At 50.7% G+C, this 17426-nt stretch overlaps 2 protein-coding genes across 6 annotated transcripts; both read left to right on the top strand.

Moving 5' to 3' along the window:
- Positions 1–21: 21 nt before the first annotated feature.
- RBP5 (retinol binding protein 5) lies at positions 22–4081 on the top strand. Of its 5 annotated transcripts, none has more exons than XM_073312243.1 (5): positions 22–58; positions 1100–1129; positions 2245–2423; positions 3016–3117; positions 3897–4081. In XM_073312243.1, exons 1-5 carry the CDS (start codon positions 37–39, stop codon positions 3948–3950), a joined length of 387 nt encoding a protein of 128 aa, XP_073168344.1. In that variant the 5' UTR covers positions 22–36; the 3' UTR covers positions 3951–4081. The 5 variants fall into 5 exon arrangements, with proteins under 5 accessions (XP_073168344.1, XP_073168351.1, XP_073168370.1 ...); XM_073312250.2 differs by lacking the exon at positions 22–58 and adding an exon at positions 129–251; XM_073312269.1 differs by lacking the exon at positions 22–58 and adding an exon at positions 130–251 and having other exon boundaries at positions 2286–2423.
- A 3711-nt stretch (positions 4082–7792) lies between these two features.
- C1R (complement C1r) lies at positions 7793–16376 on the top strand. The gene is made up of 11 exons (XM_073312138.2): positions 7793–7901; positions 8788–9016; positions 9234–9426; positions 9626–9769; positions 10683–10879; positions 11426–11573; positions 11649–11770; positions 12251–12329; positions 13037–13177; positions 14760–14834; positions 15119–16376. Coding segments are annotated over exons 1-11 (2142 nt in total). The 5' UTR covers positions 7793–7899; the 3' UTR covers positions 15931–16376.
- The last annotated feature ends 1050 nt before the right edge of the window (positions 16377–17426 follow it).

Genomic DNA, 17426 nt, shown 5'->3' with positions numbered 1-17426 from the left:
CAGAGCCCAGCACTGACTGATGGGCGCCAGCAGCCAATGCGATGGGCGCGGGAGCCAGGTGCTGCAGGGGGGGAAGGGACCAATGGTGGGGAGGCGAGGCACAGGGGTGGGAGACAATCTTTTCCTCCTCGCTGCAAGCTCGAGGAGGCTGGGGGAGCAGAGCCTGGGGGTGAGGGGCAGAGGTGCTGGAACTAGGGGCGCTGCTGCACCCCCTGACTTGAAGTGGTTTCCATCCTGTACAGGGTTCACAGGTTGGTTCAAAGGCTCTCAACACCCGCACTAAACAAATTGTTCCAGAGCCCCTGGTGAGGGGCTCTGCAGGGGCGCTGGCAGCGCGGCGGGGGGCGGGTGGATTGAAATAGCGGGGGCCCTGCAGCGTAGTGCTGAGAGGCAGCGGTAGAGCTGTGTGTGAAGGGTGGAGGGCACCTGCGCTGGGAGGGGACGAAATAGCAGGGCTCTCCAATTTCCCATGGTTCCCCAGACTCAGTCAGCAGCCCTGGCCACAGCAGTCATGAAGCTCAACCTGATAGGGAGTAAGTGCCTGGGTGTCTCCCGGGTTGGGCAGTGACAGGGCACTGCCGTGGGGAAGCTCACAGCTGCCGGGGTGTCTCCCGAGTTGGGCAGTGACAGAGCACTGCTGTGAGTAAGCTCACTCTGTCCGAATTATGGAGAGAGGACGCCGGCCAGACACTTCCTGGTTGGCACCCATGAGTTAAAAATTCCAGTGTGGATGGCCCGGGAAGCTCAGCCTGGTGTCTGATCGCTTGTTGTTCCCCCTGGTCCTTCCCACACTGAAGTGGAGGTGGCAGGAACATAGCCAGCCCCAGCCCTTTCTGTGTTCCCCAGTAAGGAATGATGGGACTCTTACGGCAGCAAGACGCCTGTCCATAGGGCTGCTATATAACACCTCCCACCCCAAGACTAAGGGAGAGAAAGCAGGAAAGGAACTAACGAGGAGGAGGGAGTCCAAGGTCCCCAGCTTTGTCTCGGTCTCATCCCTTCTGTTCTCCTTCCCTTATCTCATTCCAACCATCAATTCTGCCCATCTGCCCTGTGATGCCTCCCAATCTGACCGGCTATTATCGATTCGTCTCCCAAGACAACATGGACGGTTACCTTCGGGCTTTAGGTAACCACACCCTTCCCTGGTTGCTTCCCCCTTCTATCTTTTCCACTCCTCCCTCTCCAAAGATGTCACCTCCCAGGGCACCCCAAGGGGGGTGGGATTTTTCGACCCCCCCCTCCCCCATCCCGTTGACTTTAAGCATCAGAGGAGTAAGATTCTGGAACAGTTTCCCAGCAGGATTTAGGGATGGGGGAAGCAAACAATTAGTTTTTCGAAAGAGCTGAAGAAATTTAAGAGGGATTGTAAGATGGGTTGTTTGTGATGGCGGACAGCAGGGCTCGGTAGCCCTGAGTTCCCTTCTGGTTTATGTCTGATCTTCCTAAAATCTCATGCTTCTGGGTTTCAGCCAGTCACCTGCAGGGGTCAGGAAGAGAACCCCGCCTGTCCCTGGGCACATGTATTCTGGGATTTGGGGCTTTTTTGTCTCCTTCCTCTGAAGCATCAGAGATGGCCCCAGCTGGAGATGGGATGTTGTGCGGGCAAGGTCTCTGAGGTGGCATTGATTATTCTCTCTCACATGCTTAGCTGGCTGGTTCTTGCTCACATGCTCAGGGTCCAATTGATTACTTTATGTGGGGTCAGGAATCTTCCCCCAGGTCAGCTTGGCAGTGACGGGGGGGGGGACAAGCTGCCTTCTTTTACAGCGTGTGGGTGTGGGTCACTAGCCAGGATTTTCCCGTTATTTCTCACATAATCACTTCCCTGCCATTGTGGGGCCTCAGACACAGGTGGTGCACCCTGGTCCCTCCTATTCTCTGCCTGTGGCACACAACAGTCTGTAATACTTTGGTCTAATTTTGGTTGTCCAGTTTAGGGTGTGGGTGCTGAGTGGTGTTGGTGACCTGTGATACATGGGAGGTCAGACTAGATGATCTGGTGGGACTTTCTGGCCCTAAACTCTCTGACTATGAACCCAGTCTGTGCAGGAGGGGTGGGCAGTCTGAATTGGGCAGGTGGAACCTGCTTGGAGAAGAAAATGAGATGTATTGATTGGGCAGTGAGGGTCATTAAGGAGAATGTAGCAAGAGAACCAAGGAGGAGCAGGGAAGGGCACTGCTATGGGAAGCTCACTGCTGCCAACACCCCATTATCTGTTCCCTCCACCTCACCCCACCTAGACATTAATGTGGCCCTGAGAAAACTGGTTTGCTTCCTGAAGCCAGACAAGGAGATAATCCATGCTGGAGATCACATGACCATCCGCACAATCACCTCACTGCGCAACTACATTATGGACTTTGACCTGGGAAAGGAGTTTGAAGAGGACCTGGGGCCAGTGGATGGACGCAAGTGCCTGGTGAGAGGGCTGAGAGGACAGACCAGCGACTTAAAGGGCAGCTTGACTGTGGTCAGTGGCCCGGGCTTTGCCTAATAATCAGAACAATCCTGTTTCTGATGCAGGAGCCAGAGTAGACTTCAGCTCAGAGCTATGCTGGATCTGACAGGCTAATAGCTAATGTGTGCAGGTCTAATGATGAATATGTGTGATGAGCAGGGAAATGAGAGTTAAGGTTAAATAAACAATAGAGCCCAGAAGTCTAAAATTTCAGGACCCAGATACCCTTAAATCTATCCCCTGCAGCAATGCCCTGAAAAAAATCAGAAAGTCAGATGATTTATCTACTGGAACAAACAGATTCATCGCATGTCATGAAATGTCTGACCTGATAAGATACTGAGGTTGCTCAGCATACATGAGAAACAGACCCAAGGGATCTAAAGTTAGGAACACAACAAAAAAACCCTTCAAAACAGGAGCTGCATTTGAAAATGTCTTAGAGGGAGGGGCAGGTAGTGGGTCAGTGTAGAAAGGTGACAGTACAAAGAAGCAGACAAGGTCTTTTCCTATGCCTGACAGTGTTGCCTGTCTCTCCCCCAACCCCTTTCAGACAGTCGTCTCCTGGGAAGGGGATCAGCTGGTATGTGAGCAGCAAGGAGAGAAGAGGAACCGGGGCTGGAGGCATTGGCTAGAGGGGGACCATCTGCATCTGGTGAGACGGAGCTCTGAGTAGGGTGCGGCACACTAACACCCCAGAAAGGGGAGTCTCAAGAGGGGATTCACTAGGGGAATGCCAGAGGCTCAGAATGGGATGATCATTCCTCCCCTCCTTGGATCCCAAGCTAGGCCCCATAGGTTATGCAGAGTTTCTCCAGGCAACAGCCACTTCACACAAACATCCTTCTGTAGGGTTCAAAAGTTGACTAGGCTGAGCTCAGTGTGAATCGGCCAATGTCCCTGCCCTGCCCTGAAATTTGACTGTTGCTCCTGGGGCTTTGTGAGAGGAAAAGGGAAGAGATGAATCAGACACAAGGTTTCCTGTTTGTGACACTTAAAACCTCAGCAAAACCTCTTAAGACACAAAGAGAAAAATGGAAATACAGGGAGGCTATGGGTAAGGGCAATGGATCACTGACAGAGCTGTGTGGGGTGAGGGGCAGGAATACAATACCAGAGAGGCTGTGGGTTACAACTATGGGGCACTGCCAGAGCTGCATAGGGGGCAGGGGTTCAATAGCAGGGAGGCTGTGAGTAAGGGCTCTGGGGCACTGGGAGAGCTATGGGGCACTGGCAGAGCTGCATGCAGGTGGCAGCCAGGACTGGAATAGCAGGGAGGTTGGTGTGGGTCAGGTTTGAGGGGCATTGGCAGTGCTGTGTGCAGGGGGAGCCAGGACTGGAAAGCATGAGAACTGTGGGTTTGAACTGAGAAGCCCCAGCAGACCTGCCCAAAGTCTCTTCTTTTATCTCCCTCCCTCCCTTTCTTCTTCCCAGCGCATGACAGCAGAAGATGAGGTTTGTGTACAGATCTTTCAGAAAGTGAAGTAACCACAACACCTTCCCAGTACTGGGCACTAACCCATTTGGACAGAACTAGTTTCATTGCAGAGTCAAGACCAAAGCTATCAAATCTGCTCCCCCCCTCCCTGCTTTGGAATAAAAAATACAAGTGGCCAAAACCTCTGTTGAATTGTGTTTCCTTATTACTGTCTACGTTCATCTTGCATCTAGATGCCAAAGCATGTGACACCCAGCTTACATTCTCCAGCCCACTCTCTCACTCTCTGGGGACTGGGAGCCCTGCAGAGTTGGTTTTGGTGCCTCTTAAAGGTTAGTGCCCTGGCCCTGTGCTGTCATATGGGAGACCCAGATTTGGTTCTCCGTTCTGGTCCCTACTCCTTAGTGCTGGGAGAGAAGCTGAGGCCAGGGGTTAGTGCTCCATGGTGATGTGCTGTGCAGACAAGTTGAGACCCATCCACAGGCGAATTCCACAGTGAGGAGAGCCCCAGATCTGTCTGCAAAGAAGTGAGGGGACAATAAAAGAGAGGGGGAATTTCTGATGGCTGGGGCAGTCTGTGGGATGAGGGGGGGTCCCAATCAGTGTGAGAAGGAAAAGAAGGAGGGAGGTCATGGGGGTGGGGAAGTGAGGGAGGTCTGTCTGTGGAGTGGGAGGGAAATGTGGCTTCAGGTTTCAGTGAGATCCTTTCAGAATAAGAGCTCTGGTATCGCAGCCAGAGGGGAGGGGTGGAGAAAGGTGGAGTGGTGCAGTCACTGCTTGTCTGAACTCCAGATGGAAGGGGGAAACTGGGCCCAAATGGGAAGTGAATCTGCCTCACCCCCAGGGGCAGGGCTGTGGAGCAGCTGGTGAAGAGAGGGGCCTAGGGCTTGTCTTGCCTGAGCGATCCCATTGCTACCTTCACCTTGTGCTCTCTTCAGGCTGGGCGGGGGGTGGAGAATAGGGCAGGGGCCAGACCTCTCGTGGTCAGAAGGAAGCTAGGGTTCCATGGTCAGCACATCTCTGCCCATTCATCAGAAGGAGAGTAATCCTGCCCTATAAACCTGGACCCCCAGCATTCTCAGGACACATGCTGACCCCTAGTGGCCACTGCTGATATCCAGCACCTCCCTCTTCCCTTAACCTCTGAGTCCCTCTCTGGATTGGAACTGAATTGGAACCAAAGACCATCTGGGAAGCAACATTACCAGCCCAAACAGTCAAAAATAATGAGTTAGACCCCCCAAAATCACAGGGATTCTAAGTCATGGGATTTTATACAATAATAAATGTTTTCTCTGTATTTGCTTTTGGAATTCTGTACCTTTAGGGGTCACATTTCCAACCTTTTCTTTGCAACACTGAGGGTTAGAAATTAGAAATTCATTTATTTAAAATGAAAGGTGAGAGACTCATGACCCCCAGGAGCTGGGGCTTTAAAATAAATGTAAAATTCATGGGACACATTACTATTACAACATTCCAAAAATTGGCAACCCTGGAAGGACCTTTCTTCCCACTGAAGGAGAAAAACTGGAACTGGTCCCCATGCCCCCGGCAATGGACTCTTCTCCTCCCTCACTCCATCTGCCTCACCTTGGCTGCCCCAGTCACTCTGTGCTAACAGCCTCTCCCTGCAATCCAAGGGTGAGGAGTACAGGTGAGGAAGGGAAAGTTTCCTGTAGGGTAAAAGATTCATTTGAAAGCAGTGCCTCAGAGGGAGGGGGTCCCTGATAAACACACCCTGGTGGGAGCCCAGCAAGCCTCTGGAAAATTAAGCTTTTGGAGAATTTTCAGGGTTACTTGTGCCCTCCACAAAAGGTCCAAGTGACTCTTTTAAGCTGGAAAGTTCATGTTCTCTCCAACAGCTGAATTCAAAACCAGCATTCCCAAGACAGCTGCTTTGCAGGGAAACCATCAGCCTATGAGGAGAATCTCAATGCTAAGTACACATGAGAACAGAGAGGGTTAGGAGCTGTAACCGGCTGTAAAGACAGCTACTCCCATGGAAGTGAAATGGCATGACAGCCACATGCAAACAGATTCTCACATCCATGGCATGCTGAGGCCACAAAAGAGAGGCATCTGGCCTAGTATTGAAACATTTCTGCCTTCTTTATGAACATGTAAACCCCAGACCTGACTTGTAGCACACACACTTCCGCACTCACCCTATTCTAGTCTTAGGCTCCTTCCACACACACAATTGCATTTCACATAGTGATGTTCCTTTGTAAGACTGTGGGAGACCCAGATGTTATGTTACGAGCTGATGTTATGAGCTGCTTTCACACAGTGTCCTATGGGTGTCATTCCCATGGGTATTATCACTTTCCCTCCCAGCAGTGCCCTGGGGGAACAAGGTTCCTTGTCATCATGTCTGGTGGCAGCAAACTTCCCTGCAAACAGTGCCCTGTAGCTGCAAACTTTGATGCTCTATGGCTACAAGCTTCCTTGCCAATAATGCTCTATGACCCTAAACTGGGCCCCATTGGTGCCCTGTGGCTGTGAGCTTCCCTCCTACTGGTGCCGCGTTGATATAAGTTTCTCTCCTAGCAGTGTCCTATGGCTGAAAACTTCCATACAGATTGTGCCCATTGGATGTGAGCTTCATTCCTGATGGTGTCCTGTGCCAGAGAGCTTCCCTCCAGGGCCTTGATTGGGGCTGCCTGAGAATGTGCATCATGCACAGGAAAGCACTCAAAAGTCAGGAAATGCCAGAGTTAATATTGCCCATTTAACCTTAACTCTGGTCCTGTGTGTGTACATTATTATGAGAGTCATTAATTACAGGGTCACATGTTCTTTTTCAGACAATATAACAATATATATAATGTACAGTTTCTCTACAGCCTTAAATACACATGCATAAACATCTCAAAATGCTTCCTTCACCCTCGGACACTTACATTATTTCATTGTTGTGACTCTTTTCATGGACTTGGACTCTTTACTGTGGATTCCCAGAAAAATAGTGTTAAGCTTGAGAAGTATCAGTGTCTTTAAAGAAAAATCTGTAAGACATCATTGACATTTTAGAGACCCCAACATTAGAAAGCCAGGAAAATCTAAACTGAAAGCTCATGTACAGAGGAACAATAATATTGGGCTTGAGCCTTCTTCCCTACTGTATGAAGAAAGCCTGAAAAATTGTTTGTTTTTACTGTTTTTTTTCACATTCATAATTCAGTTCTTGTACATCCTATTTCCCTTGGAAGACTCTGTAGACAACTGCAGAACAACCAGAGAGGCCTGACTAATTGGGAGAGAGGAAGGTATTTGTATTCATAGTGTTTTAAACTCTCTGAGCTTTGTTTATTATCATTAACACTTATTTAACACAAATGCAGAAGAAACAGCTGAAAGAAAACTTCTCTTTGTTAAAGATTTAACATTCCTGTTTCCTCATCAAGGAAGCTGCTGATTCACACCTCTGAGGAGCTCTTCAGCAAAACAGTAAGGCAAAGACCTGGCAGTATTGATATTTCTAAGGTAAAAAGGAGCAGTTTTTAAATTTTTTAAGAATAACATTTCAAACCTTCTTCCCATAACAGAAAAATGCCTCAAAAACGAAGGGCAGGAAGAACACAGTTCCTATTTCTTTTTCCTTTTTATGATACCTTTAAAAACAAAACTCCCCCCAAAATTGCACTTTAATATAGGGAAATTTCCAGTTAAGTGTCTCTTGAGCAACCTTATCTATACACACACAAATGTGTACAACTCTGTTGGATCTTGCTTTAAAAAAAAAAAGTTCATGGCCACAGTTCCAGCAAAGAGACAGCAGAGGGCAGCAGAATGTGGACTAATGAAACCCATTCACGTTGCCAATCGCTTTGTAACCTAACTGTCTCTCTTCCGTCCCTCTCCTCTGGGTCTTCCCCCACCTCGTTGAATTAGATCTGGCAGGGTTAAGAGTTTGCATTTGATTACAACTCGCCTGGTTAGAGCGCTTGGAGGGAGAGAGAGAGAGACATACACACATCAGACAAGACTAAGAACATGTGAGTGCTGCCAATCTGGCCTGGGGAGGGAGGTGGTGGCATCTTTATGGGGGAGAAGACTGAAGGGTCCAACTCCTTGGGGAAGGATGAGAGGTGGACGGGGTTAAATCCATGTCCCACTATTATCCCATTAATCCTCCTGTTCGAAGTGGTGCAGCGTTTGAATCTCCCCTGGCTGATCTCCTTCCAGGGAAGGGGAATGAGTGTATTTTGGAGGAGCGTAATGGCCTCACTCCCCAAGTAACCCCGAGATTGGGACCAGGATGTGAAGGGACAACTAACCTGCCCAGATTTCCATACCACACCCTGTGGAAAGGGAGAGAATATTAGCTAGACCTTGCACAGGCCCCACCCCTTCCCTCAACAGGGGGTCACAGGAGAGGGACCCAGGCATGGCTGGGGATTACTCCCCGCCATACTGAGGACCTTTGGACCCTGAACTGCTGAGCTGGGCAAGCTCCCAAGCTAACAAACACAAGCTGAATCAGGTGGCCCAAAGCCAGGTGGAGGGAAACCTTCAGAGCCTATAAGGCTGGATCTCTTACTGTTCCTCCCCCTGGTTCCAAGAGACCCAGGTCCATGGCTGGTGTGTAACAAATAGCCAGGGCCCATGGGGTTCGTGCCTAGTTTCCCTTGAAATGGCTTCCTGGTCTGAGGGAACCATATTCTTGGCTAGTACCTGATGCCCAACTGGTACCTGATTGGATCTTGGGTCTCTTCAATGTCTCCTATGTCTCCATTGGCTCTATAACACCTGGTCGATACCCAGTGTACCCAGGGGTCCATTGGACTACACATGAGGCTCCCATGAAGTTTCTACTGGTTGAATATGGCCCAGATCTATGGCTGGTCTGTAACTCATGCTCCATGTACATTGTGTTCACAGGCTCCCCTGGCTCCTCCTGTGGGGGTCTCTCCTCTTTGGAGTGGTCAGTTCCAGCCCAACCCCAAGGAAGCTTTTTGGGGAGATCACATCCCCCAGTTACCCCAAGCCGTACCCCAACAACAACATCAGCACCTGGGACATTACAGTCCCAAAGGGCTTTGTGGTGAAGTTGAACTTCTGGCAGTTCGACCTGGAGCCGTCTGAGTCCTGTCTCTATGACTACGTCAAGGTGCGTGCAGCAGAGACCTAGGGTAGGGCTGGGGAGGGGAAGCTGGTGACCTCAGGACACAATCATTTTTCAACAGCAAGCAGGTTCTCCTTGCTATCCAACAGGCACAAAGGAGAGGGAGGGAGTTGGAAATGCATAGACCAGGTAATGGTGATACATGGAGCAAGTTGAACTTCATGAATTCTCATGATTTCCCCTCCCACTTTCTCCTGGACAGATCACAGCAGATAAGAAGGACCTGGGCCGGTACTGTGGCCAACTAGGCTCAGCCACAGGCAACCACCCAGGAGTCAGGGAGTTTGTGTCCAAAGGGAACCGGATGAGGATGATGTTCCACTCTGACTTCTCCAACGAAGAGAACGGCACCCTTATCCCCTACAAGGGCTTCCTGGCCTATTACCAAGCTGTGGGTGAGTATGAGAGCTCCACACCATGCAGGAAGGGTACACAGGGCTGCTCCTCACCAGGAGAATGCAGAGGAGCCCTGGGCCCCATCCCCAACAGGCAGAGACCCCAGGACAGTAGCCAGACCCACAGCACCACCAATACAGAGCTTTCAGTCAGGTTTAACTCTTTCTTCTCTTTGCCTGGCACCCCCTCTCCCCTCAGATCTGGATGAGTGTGCCCATGGCAATGCCCTTGAGGAAGACGAGGGGCCTCTGTGCCAGCACCTCTGCCACAACTATGTGGGTGGCTACATCTGCTCCTGCCGCCCTGGTTACCAGCTGCAGAGCGACCACCACTCCTGCCGAGGTGAGTGAAAGGTGCAGAGATTGACACAGGGGAATAGGACCCAGTGTGGGAGCTGCTGTTATGCAGATAAAACTACACAAGAGTGTTTCAGGGGACAAGGCAAGATTCCACGTTTATTATGATAACAATTTGATCTATGACCAATAGCTAATACCTAATACCTATACACACACACACATATATCAAATGTTCTGCAGCAACTGGATAGTTACTAGTCCTGAACATAGCTTGAGTCCATGGCTTGATTTCGCAGCTTCGGTTCATAGCTCGTGGCGGCTAACTGGCCAGGAAAGCCGGGCACGAGGAAGGGCTGGGTCTTTGTCAGGCATGCACCAATGACCTTCAATGTTGGCAGCAGAACGTTACCCAAAGTCTTCCATCTCACCAATCTTTTTTATAGGCTTTTAGTTTGAATCCAGAGTCTATAGGTCTTGCTGTGTCATGCTGCCTCTGAGTTCGGTGTGATTGCAGACGTGACTTTCAGCCTCTGACCTGGCTTTGATCTTCCTTCAATTGCACTTTTGTTCTTTTCTTTTGATGGTGGACTCTTCTTACTTTGTTAGGGCTGTTGTCTGAATTTTCAGCTGTTGGTGTTTACACTTTATTTCATCAGGACAGGCTGGGGCTGGAGGTTGATTCCATTATCCATACATACCTCATTCACACATCTAAACTAAACTAATAAGATTACAGCAGCATTTTCCAAAATGGAGTAAGCTTTTTAAAATGGAGTTTGAGTTACAATATGGAGTCTTATTAATAATAGTAATTAAAGAAAATAAACAATTTCATTCTTCAGCTCGACACCACCCAGAGGGGAAAGGGAAAGAGGAATGACCTAGGAAGCAATTGGTGGGACGAGAGGTTGCCTCCTTTGTATCCATTGTAACTGGTGCTCTCTTTCCTCCCCAAGTGGAGTGCAGCAGTGAGCTGTTCACAGAGACCTCTGGGTACCTGTCGAGCCCGGAATACCCCCTGCCCTACCCTGCGGAGCTGCGGTGCAACTACAGCATCCGCCTGGACAGGGGGCTGGCCATCACCCTCAAGTTCCTGGAGCCCTTTGATATCGATGATCACCAGCAGGTCCACTGTCCCTACGACCAGCTCAAGGTACTGGAAACCAGTCCAAACCTGTGTCCCACCTGCCATCAGACCATAACAAACTGCTTCTCCCAGGGAAGTTCTCAGGGCCAGCACTGCTGGCAGGAGGGAGCAGAGATTAGAAAAGCGGGAATGCCCAAGGTCCACAGCAAAGTTGTTTTCCCCAGTCCATCCTCCGGGGTACTTAGTCCCCAGCATCCTGTGCAATGGGGCTCTGGGCCCCTCCAAGACCCCTCAGTGCTGGGGGTGATTCCTGGATTCTAACCAGAAAACGTCCTTCTTTGCTCCATTTTACTTCCTCATCCCTCATCCTTCTCCACTTCCCCAGATTCAGGATTAGATGGACCCATAGGTCTGACCCCAGGCTGGGAGAAGCAGGGACTGGCCCATTAGTTTGATCTGGCAATGGGGACCCCAAAGTAGATGGGTCACAGGCCCACTGAGGGGCATTGGGGCATATGGGCCCCTTGGTCTGGCCTGATGCAGGGGAGGAGTGGGTACTGGTGTGGAGAGGCCTGTTGGTGTGATTCTAGCTCTGGCTTTCTTCCTCTCCAGATCCAGGCACGTGGGAGAGAAATTGGTGAGTTCTGTGGCAAGGTGTCGCCTGGCAGCATCGAAACCAACAGCAATGCGGTGGATGTGCTGTTCTTCACAGATGAGTCAGGGTTCAGTCATGGGTGGAGGATCCACTACAGCTCAGAGAGTAAGTGGCTCCCTTCCCAGAGCTACTCCAGGCCTGAGCATGCTGCTTGCTAAAGCCTTGCGTGTTCCCCAACAGGAATCCGGTGCCCACAGCCTGTGCCAAAGGACCAATTTACCCTCATCAAAGACCTGCAGCCCCTGTACAGATTTCGTGACTACTTCATTGTCAGCTGCCAGACTGGGTATGAACTGATGGAGGTGAGACCCTTCTTCTCCCCACCCTTCTGCTCTCTTCTCCATTTCTCCTTTCTTCTCTTCTGCCGAAGTCTCCTCCTTTCCAGTCTCTTCTCCCTCTTTTCCTCCTTGCAATTTCCTCCCCCCTCTTCGCTCCCTGCCTTTTCACAGGAACAGGTGCCCCATCCCCAGGAGTAGGTGTCTCTGGGGTAGAATCAGAGCTTACCAGTTTGGTGACTGCAAGTTTTTCTGGCTGGGATAAAGAGGCTGCAGCATGAGCCTGCTGAAATAGGGGTAGCCAAGGCCAATGCGTGACGGAGGGGTAGAAGGTTGGGTAAGGAGGAAAGGTTCATGGGTCACAGAAGGGCACTGAGATGGACATCAGGAGCAGAGTTGGACAGCAATGAGAAGGCAGACATGAGGCTCCCTCCCCATGATTTGGGGTTGGGGGCAGGAACCTGAGGTTACATGTGGTCCTCAGCTCTTCTCTTCTTTTTCCTGAAGGGTGACCAGAAGTTGGCATCCTTCACTGCTGTCTGCCAGGATGATGGGACTTGGCACCGACCCATGCCCCGGTGTGAAAGTGAGTCAATAATCCCACCCCCACACATGGATTATCCCCCCGAACCGATACCTGACCCCAGGGGGTGAGTGGGGAGTACATCCTCTATAACCCACATAGTCCTTGGCCTTTCTATTGTCAGCAAGGGGACTCATAAATGCCAGTTCTGGCAGTATCTTAGGCATTGTGGTCCTTAGGCATAGGTCCTACTGGGCCCTAGACTGAGTCCACCCCTCCCCAAAATCATTGCACTCAGGGGGGTGTCAAATGGCCACCATGCTTTCCACTGGGGTTGGGTAACATTTTTAAAATAAAAACGTGTTTAGTACAAAAATAGCCTCCCCCCTTAAAAACTATTGCAAAAAAACCCTATTGATCTTCTCTTTTTTCTTTTGGTTTTTGCAATATTTTCATTACTTTAATCAGAATTATTATTGAAATATGTAACCCTTTTTGATAAAAATGTTGATAAAGTGTCATTAAATTAAAAAATAGGTCAGGTTTGAACAACTTTGAATTTTTGTGTGCCTTTTTCTCCATTTTCTAAGCAACTCTAGTCTCTGCCAAATGGAGACTGGCCCTGCATCCCCTCCAGCGGGCTCATGAACAGTCCCCATCCCTCCGTCACATCATGGGCTCCAACTGAGTCGAGCATGAGTTTCTGAACCTCACTGCTGCAGTGAGCACTGTGGCTCCCCCTTGACTCCTCTCCTTGTTCTCTTCTGTAGTTGTGAACTGTGGTGATCCCAAAAATCTCACCAACGGGGCCTTCAATTATGTTAGCGAACATGGGAACAATGACTACCAGTCAGTGATCACCTACCGGTGCAAGGAGCCTTATTACCGCATAGTCACCAACAGAGGGAGCGGTGAGTTCTGACCCAGGAAGAGCCATAGCAATCTGAGCTAGGAAAGTATTGGTAACAAGGGTGATCCGTCCTGTTTAAGGGCAGTAGAGAGTCTATACATCAGTCAACCTATGTTCCATGGCCAGGCTCCTTCAGGATCCAGGAGTTTGGGGGAACACGAGGACCTGGGGAATGGCAGAGGCAGATACAGGAGAAAGGAAGCAGTCCCGGGGAATTAGTGTTTGGGGAAAACCAAGACTACTATCTCTTTAAGGGCCTGGGATCAGGAGCCTCCTAATGTAGGGTGGAGGCAAGGCTCCCTTTACTCCCGGCCAATTAGGATGAGCCTTGGGAAGGAGGGCAGCGTATTTGCTGCCTCGTCTCTCCTAACAGGAGGTGCTGAGCTTTCCTCATAGGGGGGCTGGAAGAAATGAATTGAAAAAGGGCCAGCTGGGAGAAGCTGCTTTAAGGCTGCAGCTGGCCTGAATTAGCACAGTACTGGAAGGAAGGCGGTGGAACTCTTGAATGCAAGGAGAGTAAGCCTGCCTAAATTATTACACAGGCCCAGGAGGGGGCTGTGGGACTCCTGACCTTTTAAGAGAGGGGGCCTGTCTCTGAATTAGCACACAGGCTCCCAGGAGAGGGGTGGGGGTGAGGAGCTAAAGAGTTCTGTGCTCTGTTTAAAAGTTAATAAATAAGCCAGTAAAGGGGTAATCTTGGTCTAAGTACTGTGATCTCAGAGTAAACCATTGCAAGACCCAAGGGGGATGGGGGCAGTGGAACTGCAGGGCCATGCTGTGCCACATGGGGGTGTGCTTGGGGACAGTTGTGGGGGGTGTGCTTGGGGACGGTGCCTGCTATGCTCCCTCAGATCCCATCTCCCCACGTAGCCCCTTGGGCCTAGGCTAGAAACATCCCCCTATCCATTCCCCATGCTCCTAGTTCCTTGTGCTCTGGAATGGGGCTCTGGCATCCCTTTGGCTCCCAGTGCAGGGGGAAGACTCTTGAGCTCCTTTGCCTTGGCTCAGTCTCAACCTATTCTCACCTCCCCCCAACCACTCAAAAAAAAAATCTTCAGATTTTAAACCCATCAGACACTTGCAAAGATACTCACATTTTCCCACCCCCTCTCTAGTCATGACTGTTCCATGCCAGGTGGACTTAGCTCTTTGAATCTCTCCCAGAACTCAGTGTCATGATATGTGGAATCAAGGAATCCCAGTCCTTCTTACACAGGAGGGATGTGTTAGACAAACCAGCTGTACATGACGCATACAGCTAAACCAGCTCAAATTTACCTGAGATCACACCCTGAACTCTATTCAGCACTCAGGTCATCTAGTGACTGAATAATATAACTTTCAATGAGCATATCATTACCCCTCAATCCCCTCCAGCCCTCTGAGCATTTCTGTGGTTCTTCTCTGAGCTCCCTCAAACTTGTCACTATCTCTCTGGAACTGAGGGGGGCCCAGAGCTGAGCAGAGCATGCCAGGTGGGGTTGTTCCAGTGCCCTAGACAGAGGGACTATCTCCCCGTTCCCCCTGTGCCTGATGATCGCTCCCTGCAATCCTTGGTTTCATTATCTTCTCTTTTCCCTCAGATACATACAACTGCTCCGCTCAGGGCTCCTGGGCAGACCAAGGCGGCCATGAGGACATCCCCATGTGTTTACCAGGTAAGTAGGGAACATCTCACTGTGTTCAGCACTCAGCAATATGCCTTCAGGGTCAGCATGAACCAAGGGAGACAAGCAGAGAGGGAGAGAGAGATGGAGAAGTGGAACTGACAGTAATGTGGGACTGTCTGTGAGGGAGGTGGCAGTGCAGGAGACGGAGAAATCCAAATGGAAAGACAGCATGAGAGCAGGGGAGCAGGGAACTGAAAGGTATGGGGTGAAGAGAGAGACAGCCAGAGAAGAGAGTATGTAATAGCCTTTTTGGTTCCTGTCCCTCCCCACAGTGTGTGGGAAGCCAGACAATCCCGTCACTGGAATCCAGCGGATCATCGGTGGCAGCACAGCACCGCCGAGAAGCTTCCCATGGCAGGCGAAAACAAACATATTTGGGCTCGGGGGTGGGGCGCTGCTGGGTGACCGCTGGATCCTGACAGCTGCTCACACCATCTATCCCAAGGAACACAGGTCAGAGACAGAGACAGCTGGGAGGATGAGCCCTGCCGAGGTGGCTAAGAAGGCCGAAGTGTTCCTTGGCCACACGGAGGTGAATAAGATCCACGAGCTGGGTAACCACCCCGTCCGCAACGTGTCCGTGCATCCTGACTATGATCCTGATGATGAGAACAACTTCAGTGGGGACATTGCACTAATCGAACTGCGGGACCCAGTGCCACTGGGCCCCAACCTGCTGCCTGTCTGCCTCCCAGATGCTAGTAACAGCACTTTCTACACCACAGGATACATGGGCTACGTGAGCGGTTTTGGGGTAGAGAAAAACGTTCTTGCAGACCGGCTGAAGTATGTATCACTGCCAGTGGGTGACCAGAGATCCTGCAAGAAATGGCTGCAGGAAAAGGAGGTCAATGGGAAGGCCATGGTGTTCTCTGAGAACATGTTCTGTGCTGGCTCGCCCAGTGGGGGGAAAGATACCTGCCAGGGGGACAGTGGGAGTGTCTTCGCTGTGCAGGATTCAGAGAGTGAGCGCTGGATAGCCACCGGGATCGTCTCCTGGGGCATCGGCTGTCACAAGAGCTATGGCTTCTACACCAAGGTCATCAACTACCTAGACTGGATCAAAAAGATAACAGGGATGTAAAGGCTCTGAATGCCACTATCCTATTGGCTGAAGGCTCAGTGATGTCATATAGGTATCCAAACACCCACACATCATTGGCTGAATCATTGTGATGTCATAAAGGATCGTGATGTCAAAACTGCCATAGCAATGGTTGAATTCTTGGTGACATCATCAAAGCTTCCCAAAGCCTCTGTGCCATTGACTGAAGCTTTGTTGATGTTCTAAGGTTTCCATATGCACCTTCACTATTGGGTGAAGCCTTGACAATGTCAGGCAGTCTTGTGAAATCCAACATGCTATTGGCTGAAGTCTTGGTGATGTCATAAAGACTTCTGAAATCTCTTGCACTATTGTTTGAGATGCTTGCAATGTGGTAGAGCTTCCTGAAGGGTGCTGAGTGCAGATTGTATTCATGCCTTGGCACCAATGAGGTTCTGTCAATATTAAAATCACTGTTATAGGAACCAGCTGTTTTTATTTCACTGTCTTCCACTCCCACCTGGATTTTTTAATAATTAAAAAGCACCTTCCTTCCACCAAGTTCTTCAAGAAACTTGCACGCTGTGCCTATACAGAGATTGCTTCATCCAGACTGGAGTAGGGTTGCCAGGCATCCAATTTTTGACTGGAACTCCTGCAGCACCAGCGGGGCAGGCAGCCTGCATGCCTGACTTTGTGAGGCTCCTGGGAAGCTGTGACATGTCTCTCCAGCTCCTAGGCAGAGGGACAGCCAGGGGGCTCCACGCACTGCCCCCACCCGCAGTTGCTGCCTCTGCAGCTCCCATTGGCTGCGGTTCCCACACCCTGAACCACTTCTTGCACCTCAACTCTCTGCCTCCACCCTGAGTCCCCTCCCACACTCTGAACTCCTCATCACCAATTCGGTGCCCCCTCTTGCACCCCAAACCCCTCATCCCTGGTCTCACCCCAGAGCCTGTACCACCAGCCAGAACCCTAACCCCCCTGCACCCCAACCCTCTGCCCCAGCCTCACGTCCCCTCCTACACCCTGACCCCCTCATTTCTGGCCCCACCCCAGAGCCTGCACCCCCAGCCCAGAGCCTGTACCCCCTCCCACACCCCAATCCCCTGCCTCAGCCCAGAACCTCTCCCACACGCCAACCCCCTGCCCATCTTGGAGCTCCTCTGACACTGTGAACCCCTTGGCCCCAGCCCAGCACTCCCTCCTGCACCCCAAACCCCTCATCCCCAGTGTGATGGGTTGGACCCCCTTTCTGGGATGCCACCTGATGTACTGGGATTTCACTGAGCCTCTCCTGCTTGAACAGCCTGGGTTCCCTCTCACTGCTTTGCTGAATTAGGTTCTCCAGCCTCTTGCAGCATACGCACACAGGTAGGGCCACACCCCACTGCAGGCACAGACTGAAGTCAGCTCTGTGTGAGAGAGGACTCCCCCAGCACTCACATTTACACCCCTTTTGGGAGATAAACACAAAATAATACTGTCTTGCACTGTATAGAAAAATCTGCACAGCACAAGCTCATAAAAATCCA

Source organism: Lepidochelys kempii, chromosome 1 (genome assembly GCF_965140285.1).
Source record: "Lepidochelys kempii isolate rLepKem1 chromosome 1, rLepKem1.hap1, whole genome shotgun sequence".
In the NCBI taxonomy this organism is placed as follows: domain Eukaryota; kingdom Metazoa; phylum Chordata; order Testudines; family Cheloniidae; genus Lepidochelys; species Lepidochelys kempii.
This window is presented reverse-complemented; position numbering and strand designations above follow the sequence as displayed.

Coding starts and splice junctions, on each gene's coding strand:
- RBP5 (XM_073312236.1), top strand. CDS start 1,057: ATGCCTCCCAATCTGACCGGCTATTATCGATTCGTCTCCCAAGACAAC. Junction 1,130..2,244: donor CGGTTACCTTCGGGCTTTAG/GTAACCACACCC, acceptor CACCCCACCTAG/ACATTAATGTGGCCCTGAGA. Junction 2,424..3,015: donor TGGATGGACGCAAGTGCCTG/GTGAGAGGGCTG, acceptor AACCCCTTTCAG/ACAGTCGTCTCCTGGGAAGG.
- C1R (XM_073312138.2), top strand. Junction 9,427..9,625: donor GGCCTATTACCAAGCTGTGG/GTGAGTATGAGA, acceptor CTCTCCCCTCAG/ATCTGGATGAGTGTGCCCAT. Junction 11,771..12,250: donor CTGGGTATGAACTGATGGAG/GTGAGACCCTTC, acceptor TTTTTCCTGAAG/GGTGACCAGAAGTTGGCATC.